Here is a 14,178-nt window from a genome sequence, read left to right as displayed (position 1 = left end):
CCAATTCAGTATTTTTCAAAATGATAATTTTGCCTTGTAACTTCTGTCTCACAATGCTATGCTTTGAAACTTGTTGCTGACAATACCATTAACACCAGCGGCCCCAGCAATGTGAAGGCAGAAAGGAGGAGATACGGCAGCCAGTAGGGAGCTGTTCTGCTTGTGGCTATTGCTCTGATTAAACGCCATGACCAAAATAACTTGGGGAGGAATGCATTTATTTCCCCTTACAGCTTACAGCTTATCATGAAGGGAAGCCAGGGTGGGAACTCCAGTTAGGAACTGAAGCAGAGGACAGGAAGGAACTCTATTTACTGTTGCTCATGTCTCACTGAGCCTACCCAGGGGTAGCCCCATCCACAGACGGGTGGAGTCCCCGACACCAACCACACAGACTCCCCCGCCAATCTGAGGAGAAATTAAGGTTCCCTCTTCCCAGATGGCCCTAGCTGTGCCAAAATGACAAAAAACACAGTACAGGGGTCTCACAGGTGCGAGCCTGCTGAGTCACAGCTGCGTCTGGTTTGTTTTTAAGGATTCGGGACAAGTTTTCTAAGTGACAGGATACTTTAGGAAACTGAAAGCGTGTGGGATTTCAGAAGTGACAGTGCTTTCTCAAGTGGTGTGATGCTGGTTCCCAAATGAGGTCCGTGGACTGATGCCCTTCTGCTTCCCAAGCACATCAGGCTCATTTCTTAGACAGGAACTGCAGACAGGGTCTCGGCTCTCACAAAAGTTATGTTCTAGCCAACAAAACAACAGCAAGAAAGCAAGGCAGGCAAGAAAACCATGCAACAAACACAGCATGGACTATTAAAATACAGCAGTGATGAAGTTTCCCAGTGGTCACTTTTGGCCACCAAGGGTAGATACCAGCAGCACATAGACCTACACAGAGTTCCAAATGGCAAGAATGTAAACTGAGACTGGAGAACAGTCCAGAGAGAACCTTCCAGCTGAGGCTCCCACGCTCAGTCAGAACTAGCCTTGAATGTGTGACAACTATTGAGAAGTCTGGCTGTGGTGGAGTTGGTGAAGGAGAGATCAGGGAGCTCTGAGGTCAGAGGTCGGGTGATGCCGACTCATAGTTCAGGACAGGGTGAGGACGTAGCTTATGCCTTCTGCCGCGGACAGGCTTACTGGAGAGGGCATATTTGGGATGGGCGAAAATGGCTGGTGGACTTTGAACAAGGGGAATGATGGATAAAGTGGTGTTTATTATTATGTTTGCCGTGTCTACTAGGGGACGATGGATAAAGTGGTGTTTATTATTGTGTAATGTTTGTCGTGCCTACTAGGGATCTGGTACAGGTGAAAGTGAGCAGATGGATGGATGCTCAAGGCTAGAAGCTGGGGGGGGGTGCGAGGATTTGGAGTTGTGAGTATGACAGAGAAGTAGAATAGAAGGGAGAGAAGATGAATTGGCTTAGCACTAATAGTTTATATCTAAAGAGATCAGGTTAAGAATGTCAGACAGCCGAAGGGCTATGAATCTGGACTTGATGAGGAGGGGGGAGCTTGATATATCAAGGAACAAACAGTGATTATGTACTCAGTGTGCAATGGGAACCCTATCATGCGCTCCATGCTTATTTTACGATGCCCAGTCCAGCGTGTGTGTGTGTGTGTGTGTGTGCATGTGTGTGCGCGTGCGTCTGTATGTGGGGTGGATGTGGATGTATGGAACTGCACATGAGTGCAGATGCCAGAGGCATTGGATCTCCCTGGAGTTGGAGTTACAGGTGTTTGCTAGTTGGCTATGGGAACCTAATTCATGTTCTCTGGAAGAGCCGTGTGCGCTCCTCCACTAAGCCCCCTCTCTACCCTCCATACACCCCTTTAGACATCCTCTGAATATCGGCCACACTCTGGCTACTCAATGAATAGGCCAACATTGCAGGAAACATTTAATCACTCAGCATTTTAAGGTTTGTATGAAAATTCAAAATTTTAAAACATTTCAATTCAAGTATAATAACTTATCCTAACATTTTAAGTACTGTTTTCTAATAAATGTCTTAAATATATAGACAATCACATATTAGGGCTGCTCAGATGTCATAGCAGGTATAGGTGCTTGCCTCTAGTGTTAAGTTTTCTTGTTGCTGCCAACTAGGTGAGGAAACTGGGAACTAGGCCACCCAATGTCTTAATTATCAACTGCGCACATTTCAAAATCAGGTGGACAAAACCCGGGGTATATCCTCTTTGCCTTGCTATAATCTCCCTCCAGAAAGGCATTAATTCCAACTTTCACAAATAACTTATGGGATTATTCAGCTGTGTAACTAGGATATCAGCACTTAAAATAATTGCGAACTGTCCACAGCCACCAAGTGAAGAGGTATTAAGTTATTTATTGTCAATGTTTTCTTAGAAAGAGATTCTGAGGAATTTAGAGAAAATTAAAATAGCAGCCATCACTCAGTTCTAATTAGTCTCCTTTGTTAGAACTACTACCTTTCAAACTGCACTGAGAAGTATCACTGCCGAGAAGAAATGATGGGACAATTCAGGTTAGCCTGAGCCATCGCCAGCAGAACGCTTTGAAATGACGACAGTGTGAGGAGTGGCAATGAGAAAAGATTAAATGTAACTTTAATAATTTGAGAAGCAGATCAAGCTTTGTTTTGAAGGGCACGTGTTTATAAAATTATGTACTCGGTGTTACATTATTTGTCATTGTCATTAAGACTATTCACCAAAGTATTGTATCAACTTGTGTATTTGAACCATCCGTCTGTCTGTCTTTCACTGGTGGTGTGAATGAGAATGCCCCAGCATTGGCTCAGGATGCTAGTGGGTGCTGCTGTTTAGGAGGCTTGGGAAGTGTGGCCTCGATGGAGGGAGTGCATCACCATGGGTGGGTTTTGAGTGTTCAAGGACTCAGTTTGCTGAGTCTTTACTCAGACACAATTCTCAGTTTGCTCTGTGCTTCCTGCTTTTGGTTTCATACATGAGCTCTCAACCTTCTGATCTAGCTGCCACACAAATCTGCTGCCATGCCTCCCACCATGATGGCAGCAGACTCATATACCTCTGGAACCATAGCCCCACACAAACTCATCCTTCTATAATCTACCTTGGTCATAGCATTTATCACAATAGCAGAAAAGTAATTAATATAGTGTCTATCTGTCTGTCTACCTGATTATCTATCTATCCATCCATCCATCCACCACCCACCCATTATCCATCTGTCTATCTATGTGTCTGTCTGTCTGTCTATCTCTTTCTCTGAATAAATTATATACATATATATATAAAGCATATATATGAACACATATATAAAAAGATGAAATGAATGTCCAGAATCCTCCAAATTTTATAATGAGAATAAATGGGCAAAAATTAACTTTTAGTTGTTGACACAGTATTTGCAAGTTAAACTGTTCAAGAATCAAACACCAGAGAATAAATCACACTAGTGACATTAAAAACCCTTGACAAAACTTGAGAAATGAAAATGAAAGCATAAAGTTAGTATTTCTGTTTGTCTCATTTTTCTTATCTTTCAGTCATGAGGGAAACAGGTGGATACTTGGCATTGCTGTCAAGTGGACTGTGGGTGTTCAGTGTGTTGTTTGGTAGGATAGGAAAGCTGTAGCAATGTATGCTTTGCTGTATTTCTGAAGAGTCATCCTTTTAAGGAGTCAGTTGTTAATTCAGCTAGTGTGGGGTGCAGTCCCCTCTGACGCAAGCTTCTCTAGAGTAGTCTTGGCATGGCTGTGCACTACCGCTTTATCTTGAAAATTAAACAAAACCCCATTTTGGGGACCAACAGAGCAGAAGTGATCCAGGAGGTAGAAACGGCAGGTGAAGCATAAGAGAAGGTCCTTGGGGACGGATGTGGAAGGTAGAAAAAGGAGAAATGGAGTGGGAGTCAGCTAAGGTGAGGAAGGAGAAGGCAGGAAAGCAGGGGAGAGGTGAAGGAGGTGAAGTGGGAAACCAAGGAGACAGGAGGCCTTGAGACTGTGAGCCCCTTCCCCAGGGTCTCAACAGCAGTCTCTGGGCAAGGAAAGAAATGGCGTCACTGTCAGCACATTGACTAATCCTGGTGGCTTTGTGCTTTGAGAAACCCATTATAAATTCCCTTTAGAGTCACTTTTGGGATGGTGGCTTCTTCTCCTGTGGAGAGCAAAGGAGCTAGGGGTGCCACAGGTAGCTGAGAGGAATGGGAGGCCAGGACTTGCTTGCAGAAATTTTCCTCAGAGCAAAAACGAAACAAAACACTACGTTCATGAATTTGTGTTCATTTGAAACTCATTTTACTAAAGATTATGGTAGTGGTTAAGAGTGTGGATTGGACTGTTACAGCTGCTTTGAATCTAGGAGACTTGGAGTGAGACAGACTCCCAGAGGCTCTGGAACAGAAGATCGCAGACGTCATAGAGTCATAGCAGAGTCGTAGCCTGAGACACAGGGTTAGCCCAAGGTGCTGTCCTTACTAGGCCAACTCCTTTTCTCCTCAGTATTTACATTGCATGTAGTGCATGCTTGTGTTCATATGGATTGTGTCTCTGCTCATGTATGTATACATGCTTGTGTATGTACATATGTATGGAGGTCAGAGGTCAATGTCTAGTTTCTCCCTCGAGTGCTTTCTATGTTGTTTTTTTGAGTCAGGATCTCTCTCATTGAGCCTGGGCTCACTGATTTGGCTAGCATGGCTGGCCAGTGTGCTCCATTGGCCCACTGGCCCTTCCCTCGCATCACTGGGGTTATAAGATGCGCTACACACTGTTTTCCACACAGGTGCTGGGGATCTGAAATCAGGTCTCCATACTTGCAAAACAGATACTTTAATGACAGGGCCATTTCCCCAATCCAGTCCAGTATTTATTTACCGTGTGTGTGTGTGTGTGTGTAACTATCTGAGTTTATGTGTATCTCCTGCATGTAGGTGCCCACATAGGTCAGAAGATGGTGTCAGGCCCCATGGAGCTGGAGTTGTAGGTAGCTGTGAGCTGTCAGGTGTGTGTGCTTGGAGGCAAAAGTCTTTTTTTTATTAATTAATTTATTTAATTATTAAAGATTTCTGCCTCTTCCCCGCCACCACCTCCCATTTCCTCCCCCTCCCCCAATCAAGTCTTCCTTCCTCCTCAGCCCAAAGAGCAAGCAGGTTTCTCTGCCCTGTGGGAGGTCCAAGGACCACCCACCTCCATCCAGGTCTATTAAGGTGAGCATCCAAACTACCTGGGCTCCCACAAAGCCATTACGTGCAATAGGATCAAGAACCCATTGCCATTGTTCTTCAGTTCTCAGTAGTCCTCATTGTCCATTATGTTCAGTGAGACCGGTTTTGTCCCATGCTTTTTCAGTCCCCGGCCAGCTGGCCTTGGTGAGTTCCCGATAGAACATCCCCATTGCCTCAGTGTGTGGGTGCACCCCTCGCAGTCCTGAGTTCCTTGCTCGTGCTCACTCTCCTTCTGCTCCTCCTTTGGATCGTGAGACTTCAGTCCAGTGCGCCAATGTGGGTCTCTGTCTCTGTCTTCTTTCATCGCCTGATGAAGGTTAATATTCAGGGGGATGCTTATATGTTTTTCTTTGGGTTCACCTTCTTATTTAGCTTCTCTAGAATCACGAATTATAGTCTCAATGTCCTTTATTTATGGCTAGAAACCAAATATGAGTGAGTACATCCCATGTTCCTCTTTTTGGGTCTGGCTTACCTCACTCAGGATAGTGTTTTCAATTTCCGTCCATTTGTATGCAAAATTCAAGAAGTCATTGTTTTTTACTGCTGAGTAGTACTCTAATATGTATATATTCCATACTTTCTTCATCCATTCTTCCATTGAAGGACATCTAGGTTGTTTCCAGGTTCTGGCTATTACGAACAATGCTGCTATGAACATAGTTGAGCATATACTTTTGTTGTATGTTCGGGCATCTCTTGGGTATATTCCCAATAGTGGTATTGCTGGGTCGAGAGGTAAGTTGAACCCGACTTTCCTGAGAAACCGCCACACTGCTTTCCAAAGTGGTTGCACAAGTTTGCATTCCCACCAGCAATGGATGAGTGTGCCCCTTTCTCCACAACCTCTCCAGCAGAGGCTATCATTGGTGTTTTTGATTTTAGCCATTCTGACCGGTGTAAGATGGTATCTTAATGTTGTCTTGATTTGCATTTCCCTGATTGCTAAGGAAGTTGAGCACGATCTTAAGTGTCTTTTGGCCATTTGAACTTCTTCTGTTGAAAAGTCTCTGTTCAGCTCAGTGCCCCATTTTATAATTGGATTGATTAACCTTTTACGGTCTAATTTCTTGAGTTCTTTGTATATTTTGGATATCAGACCTTTGTCAGTTGCGGGGTTGGTGAAGATCTTCTCCCAGTCAGTGGGTTGCCTTTCTGTCTTAGTGACAGTGTCCTTTGCTTTACAGAAGCTTCTCAGTCTCAGGAGGTCCCATTTATTCAATGATGTCCTTAGTGTTTGTGCTGCTGGGGTTATACGTAGGAAGTGTTCTCCTGTGCCCATGTGTTGTAGAGTACTTCCCACTTTCTCTTCTATCAGGTTCAGTGTGTTTGGACTGATATTGAGGTCTTTAATCCATTTGGACTTGAGTTTTGTGCATGGTGATAGATATGGATCTATTTTCATTCTTCTACAGATTGACTTCCAGTTTTGCCAGCACAATTTGTTGAAGATGCTCTCTTTTTTCCATTGTATACTTTTAGCTCCTTTATCGAAAATCAGGTGTTCATAGGTTTGTGGGCTAAAGTCAGGCTCTTCTATTCTATTCCATTGGTCGACTTCTCTGTTTTTATGCCAGTACCAAGCCATTTTCAGTACTGTAGCTCTGTAATAGAGTTTGAAGTCAGGGATGGTAATGCCTCCAGACGATCCTTTATTGTATAAGATTGTTTTGGCTATCCTGGGTTTTTTGTTTTTCAATATAAAGTTGATTATTGTCTTCTCCAGATCTGTGAAGAATTTTGATGGGATTTTGATGGGTATTGCGTTGAATCTATAGATTGCTTTTGGTAGAATTGCCATTTTTACTATGTTGATCCTCCCAATCCAAGAGCAAGGGAGGTCCTTCCATTTTCTGGTGTCCTCTTCAATTTCTTTCTTCAAAGACTTAAAGTTCTTGTCAAATAGATCTTTCACTTCCTTGGTCAGAGTTACCCCAAGGTATTTTATGCTAATTGTGGCTATTGTGAAAGGTGATGCTTCTCTGATTTCCCTCTCTGCTTCCTTATCCTTAGTGTATAGGAAGGCAACTGATTTTTTTGGAGTTGATTTTGTATCCTGCCACATTACCAAAGGTGTTTATCAGCTGTAGGAGTTCTTTGGTAGAGTTTTTGGGGTCGCTTATGTATACTATCATATCATCTGCAAATAATGAAAGCTTAACTTCTTCCTTTCCAATATGGATCCCCTTGATCCCCTTATGTTGTCTTATTGCTATTGCTAGAACTTCAAGCACTATATTGAAGAGGTATGGGGAGAGTGGACATCCTTGTCGTGTTCCTGATTTTAGTGGGATGGCTTTGAGTTTTTCTCCATTTAATTTAATATTAGCTGTCGGCTTGCTGTAAATAGCTTTTATTATATTTAGGTATGACCCTTGTATCCCTAATCTCTCCAAGACCTTTATCATAAAGGAGTGTTGAATTTTGTCGAATGCTTTTTCAGCATCTAATGAAATGATCATATGGTTTTTTTCTTTCAGTTTATTTATATGGTTGATTACCTTGATAGATTTGCGTATGTTGAACCAGCCCTGCGTCTCTGGAATGAAGCCTACTTGATCATAATGGATAACTTTTCTAATGTGTTCTTGGATTCGGTTTGCCAGTATTTTATTGAGAATTTTTGCGTCGATGTTCATGAGTGAGATAGGCCTGTAATTCTCTTTCTTGGTTGGGTCTTTGTGTGGTTTTGGTATCAGGGTAACTGTAGCTTCATAAAAGGAATTTGGCAATGACTCTTCTGTTTCTATATTGTGAAATACATTAAGAAGTATAGGTATTAGCTCTTCTTGGAAGTTCTGGTAGAATTCTGCATTGAAACCATCTGGCCCTGGGCTTTTTTTGGAAGGGAGATTTTTGATAACTGTTTCTAATTCTTCGCGACTAACAGGTCTATTTAGATCGTTCACCTGGTCTTGGTTTAGGTTTGGTATATGGTACTTATCTAAAAAAGTGTCCATTTCTTTTGCATTTTCCAGTTTTGTGGCATACAGGCTTTTGTAGTAAGATCTAATGATTCTCTGAATTTCCTCTGTGTCTGTGGTTATGTCCCCCTTTTCATTTCTGATCTTATTTATTTGCGTGTTCTCTCTCTGTCGTTTAATTAGTTTGGATAGGGGTTTGTCAATCTTGTTGATTTTCTCCAAGAACCAACTTTTGGTTTCATTGATTCTTTGGACTGTTTTCTGTGTTTCTATTTTGTTGATTTCTGCCCTCAGTTTGATTATTTCCAGTCTTCTACTCCTCCTGGGCGCGTCTGCTTCTTTTTTTTCTAGAGCTTTCAGGTGTGCTGTTAAGTCCCCAATGTATGCTTTCTCCGTTTTCTTTAAGTGGGCACTTAGTGCTATGAACTTTCCTCTTAGCACTGCTTTCATCGTGTCCCATAGGTTTGAGTATGTTGTCTCTTTGTTTTCATTAAATTCAAGGAAGACTTTAATTTCTTTCTTAATTTTTTCCTTGACCCAGGTGTGGTTCAGTAGTTGACTGTTCAGTTTCCATGAGTTTGTCAGCTTTCTGGGGGTAGCTTTGTTGGTGGCTTCTAACTTTAATCCATGGTGATCTGATAAGACACAGGTGGACACTGATATTTTTTTGTATCTGTGGAGGTTTCCTTTGTTTCCAAGTATGTGGTCAATTTTCGAGAAGGTTCCATGAGCTGCAGAGAAGAAGGTGTATTCATTCCTATTTGGGTGGAGTGTTCTATAGATGTCTGTTAAGTCCATTTGATTCATTACCTCCAACAATTCTCTTAATTCTCTATTAGTTTTCTGTCTGATTGACCTGCCCATTGGTGAGAGAGGTGTGTTGAAGTCTCCTACTACTAGTGTGTGTGATTTGATGTCTGCCTTGAGTTTTAGCAATATTTCTTTTACATAAGTGGGTGCTTTTATATTAGGGGCATAGATATTCAGGATTGAGACTTCATCCTGCTGAATCGTTCCTGTTATGAGTATAAAGTGTCCCTGTCGATCTCTTCTGATTGATTTTAGTTTGAAGTCAGTTTTGTTAGAAATTAGTATGGCCACACCTGCTTTTTTCTTAGGACCATTTGCTTGAAAAACTTTTTCCCAACCCTTTACTCTGAGTAGATGCCTGTCTTTGTGGTTGAGATGAGTTTCTTGCAAACAGCAGACTGTTGGATCCTGTTTTCGTATCCAATCTCTTAGCCTGTGCCTTTTTATTGGTGAATTGAGACCATTAATATTAAGTGATATTAATGACCAGTGGTTGTTAACTCCGGTTATTCTTACTGCTTCTGGTAGAAGAGTTTGTGTGTCTCCCTTCTTTGAGTTGTGCTGTTGAAGGGTCGCTAGATGCCTGGGTTATTGTAGGCAGTGTTGGCAATGTTGGATTCCTTGGGTTATGATTTTCCTTCTATTACTTTCTGTAGGGCTGGATTTGTGGCAACGTATTGTTTAAATTTGTTCTTATCCTGGAATATCTTGTTTTCTCCATTGATAGTGAACGATAGCTTGGCTGGGTATAGTAGTTTGGGTTTGCATCCATGGTCTCTTAGTTTCTGTAGTACCTCTATCCAGGACCTTCTGGCTTTCATGGTTTCCATAGAGAAGTCAGGTGTAAGTCTGATCGGTTTACCTTTATAAGTTACTTGACCTTTTTCCTTTGCAGCTCTTAATATTCTTTCTTTAATCTGTATATTTTGTGTTTTGATTATTATATGGCGAGGGGACGTTTTTTTTTTGATCCAGTCTGTTTGGTGTTCTGTATGCTTCTTGAATATTCAAAGGAATATCTTTCTTTATGTTGGGGATGTTTTCTTCCATAATTTTGTTAAAAATGTTTTCTGGACCTTTGAGCTGTGCCTCTTCTCCTTCTTCTATCCCTATTATTCTTAGGTTTGGTCTTTTTATTGTGTCCCATATTTCCTGAATGTTTTGTGATGAGAATTTGTTGGTTTTGGTGTTTTCTTTGATCAGTCCGTTTATTTTCTCTATGTTGTCTTCAGAATCTGAGATTCTTTCTTCTATCTCTTGTATTCTATTGATTATGCTTGTTTCTGTAGTCTCTGCTCGTTGACCTATATTTGCCATATCCAGCTGGTCCTCAGTTTGTGTTTTCTTCCTTGCTTCCATTTCAGTTTTCAATTCTTGGACTGTTTCCATTACCTGTTTGATCGTTTTTTCTTGGCTTCCCAGGGTATCATTTACGTATTTACTCATTTCTTCAAACTTTTTGTTATACTTCTCATCCATTTCTATGAGGGCGTTTTTTACATGTTGTTTAAGGGACTCTATTGCTTTCAAAAAGTCAGTTTTTTCCTCTTCTCCTGTGTTAGGGTGTTCAAGTCCTTGTGTTGTAAGATCATTGGGTTCTGGTGTTTTCATGTTGTTTTTCAGATTGTTGGGTGAATTCTTGCCTTGGTGTCTGCCCATCTCCTCTTACCGATGCTATCTATTGGGTTTGATTTAATTGTAGCGGGGCAATCTGCTCTCAGTGCAGGCTTCACTGTTTCTTGCCCGCACTATCCTGCATCCAGTGCCTCTGCCGCCCAGGCCTGCCTGCCGGTGCCTCCGCCGCCCGGAACTGTCTGTGCGCCGGTGCTTCCGCCGCCTAGGCCTGCCTGCCGGTGCTTCCGCCACCTGGGCCTGCCTGCACGCCGGTGCCTCTGCCGCCCGGACTTGCCTGCCTGCCGGTGCCTCTGCCACCCGGGCCTGCCTGCCGGTGTCTCTGCCTCCCGGGCCTGCCTGCGCGCCGGTGCTTCCGCCGCCTAGGCCTGCCTGCCGGTGCCTCCGCCGCCCGGAACTGTCTGTACGCCGGTGCCTCCGCCGCCCAGGCCTGCCTGCCAGTGCCTCCGCCGCCCGGGCCTGCCTGCCGGTGCCTCCGCCGCCCGGAACTGTCTGTGCGCCGGTGCTTCCGCCGCCTAGGCCTGCCTACCGGTGCCTCCGCCGCTTGGGCCTGACTGCCGGTGCCTCCGCTACCCGGGCCTACCTGCGCTCCGGTGCCTCCGCCGCCCGGACTTGCCTGCGTGCCAGTGCCTCCGCCGCCCGGGCCTGCCTGCGCGTCGGTGCTTCCGCCGCCTAGGCCTGCCTGCCGATGCCTCCGCCGCCTGGGCCTGCCTGCGCGCTGGTGCTTCAACTGCCTAGGCGTGCCTGCTGGTGCCTCCTCCACCAGGGCCTGCCTGTCGGTGCCTCCGCCGCCCGGAACTGTCTGTGCGCGGGTGCTTCCGCCGCCTAGGCCTGCCTGCCGGTGCCTCCGCCACCTGGGCCTGCCTCAGCAAAAGTCTTTTTCAAGAGTGGCAAGGACTTTTAATCACTGAGCCTGCTCTCAAGTCCCCTGGGGTTGATTTTTTTTAAATTAATATTTTAGTTGGTATATAAATCCTGGGTTTCCTTATGACACTTTCATATGCATATACCATGGCACCCTGTTCGTAATTACTGCCCCCTCCACAGCCCTCCTTCCCCACCCTCTCAGGGTTCTTTCTTCCGGAGTTGCCCTTCTCCTTTCATGCCACTTAATTTAATCCTTACAATAACCCCACTTGAGGCAAAAGTCAATGCACCTAGAAGTGTAAATAACTTGTGGCAGGTTCCAGATCTTACGAATGAAGGAGCTGGGCTTGTCACCCGAACAGTGGGCTCCACGGCAGTGCTTTCAATCACCGAGCACTCAGATTAGCACAGAGTGTATGAACACAGTTGGAGAATATAATTACCCTAAAAAATGATGGATCTGAATCATGATCAAAATGGCAATTATAACCAGAGAAGCAGGCTTCTCCCATACAATTTCTACTGGAGACCCTGGGCAGCTGAAGACAGTAAAACTGGGATTACAACTGTGCATTTACTAATCTCGGCTCCTGGGATGCTGTGAAAACCACACTCTAAATTCCCTGCGGAGTCATTCTTAGGATTTTCATTTCTTTGCCTGGTAGGCCTCCCAACTGGATTAAAAAGAAATAAGAATTTGGACTGAGAGAGGAATGTCAGAGTAAGCTGGTAAGAGTCAATAGTTATCACAAAGTGCCTTTGAATTTAAATCTTTACCTTGCTCCCCACATTCAGTCACCTTGAATACTGAATGGCAGTGGTTGCTGATGTGGGGTGTCTCCCCCCCAGATGAGTAGGAAAGAGGCATTTCTAATTCTGCCCTTGCCCGTGTCTGTACCACATCCTGCAACTGCAGTCATTGTCCACACTGACTAGTGAGACAACAAGCATAAAGCGAGAAGAGATTTTCCAAATCTGCAAGCTTTTCCACAAAAAAGGAACACGCAACTCACCTTTTCATTGTAGATGTCGCCAAGCATTGTGCTTGCGCGTATCACGTCGAGGCTTTGGAAGTTGTTCCTTGCGATTTTCACAACCTTTTCCAGGTATTTAATTGCTTCTGTCATCTGTCCTTGGCTGGAATAAAACGGGAAACCATTAGTGTACATCTCATCGTTGTGAAAAGAAGGAATTTTGTGTCTTTGCTGTAAAAAGTGTGGGGTGTTGGTCAGATGGTTAGACTTACAGCACACACTGTGCATTAGCAGACACGTGGCTCAGGATGTCAGATTTACAGCACACACCATGCAGTAGCAGACACGTGGCTCAGGATGTCAGACTTACAGCACACAGTGCATGACCAGACATGGCTTATCTCTGTCGGGTATACAATGAATTAAAACTCAAAACTTAAGTTATTTTTTCAAAATTCTATACACCATTTCCACTTTATCCTTTTCTACTCCAACTACTTCCATGTCCCCTCCACTCCTTCCCAAATTCATAACCTCTTCCTCCTTAATAACATTTTACACACTCACTCTCTCTCTCTCTCTCTCTCTCTCTCTCTCTCTCTCTCTCTCACACACACACACACACACACATACATACACGCATGCATACAAAGCAATACATATATGCATACATAGCCTGCTAGGTCCATCTAATATTGCTCATCTGTATATTTTTAGGGATGACCACTTAGGATTGGGTAACCTATCTGGGTCTTCTCTCTAGGGAAGACTGAACCCCCATTTCTCTGCCATTAATAGCTCTTCACCTAGGGTGTGGACTTAAGAGAGTTTCCCATCTACAACAGCATGCCAGCTGGTGGTATAGGAGTTCCTTCTGCTTGTGTGTTGCTTTTGTTGGTTAATGAATAAAGAAACTTCCTTGGCCTGTTGATAGGGCAGAACTTAGGTAGGTGGGAAAGACAGAACTAATGCTTGGAGGAACAAAGGCAGAGTAGAAGAGTCACCATGGAGCCATCAGAATCAGACATGTCGAATCTTTCCCAGTAAGCCACTGCCATGTGGCAATACACAAATAAATAGAAATGGGTTAAACTGAGATGTAAGCGTTAGCCAATAAGAAGTTAGGGCTAATGGGCCAAGCAGTGTTTTAATTAATATAGTTTCCGTGTGGTTATTTTGGAGCTAAGCTAGCCTGGCAGCTGGGATGAACAAGTAGACCTCCTCTAACAATTGGCGCCAATGTGATGGACTAAATCCACTTGAAAACCTGAGAGAGCTTAATTTTAAACACAAAAATATAGTTCAACACAGCTTTTTGCTGTTTACTGGCTCCTTTAAGAGAGATTTTCCTGACTTAGCCGCAGCAGGAAAAAAGTGTTGGTTTTAAAATGCTGGCTTTCTGGGCTATGCTGCTAGCATGACCTCTGTCTCTTGTGGGAGATGGAGCATTTGGATGGGGTTTGTGAGTAAAGTGCTATGGTTTGCTTTATGGAAATGTGGACTCACTGCGTGCCTGGAAGTGGGGCAATGCATGTGGCTCAGAGACACAAGAGGCTCCACCATGCTGAATTGTGTAGAGGCTTAGCAGGAACTACCGTATTTATCATAATAATAACACAGATTAAGTTTTAGACTGGGCTGACAAACAGGAGGTTCTATATTACTCCTACTAATGGCGCAATTTAAGTTTTTAAGAAGTGCTTAGCATTTTAAGAAGTGCTCCTGAACAGTAAAGAATTACAGATTCCAATAGAACAAATTCAGACATAAATGA

General features: G+C 43.7%; 1 protein-coding gene across 1 annotated transcript in view; it reads right to left on the bottom strand.

Annotated features, from left to right (window-relative positions):
- Ttc29 (tetratricopeptide repeat domain 29) overlaps window positions 1-14,178 on the bottom strand; it is a 219,667-nt gene that overhangs the window by 80,674 nt on the left and 124,815 nt on the right. The window contains exon 8 of the mRNA XM_057753904.1: window positions 12,444-12,567. Within this exon, the coding sequence (XP_057609887.1) occupies window positions 12,444-12,567 (124 nt within the window). The remainder of the gene's footprint in view (window positions 1-12,443; window positions 12,568-14,178) is intronic.

Source organism: Chionomys nivalis, chromosome 21 (genome assembly GCF_950005125.1).
Source record: "Chionomys nivalis chromosome 21, mChiNiv1.1, whole genome shotgun sequence".
NCBI lineage: Eukaryota > Metazoa > Chordata > Mammalia > Rodentia > Cricetidae > Chionomys > Chionomys nivalis.
This window is presented reverse-complemented; position numbering and strand designations above follow the sequence as displayed.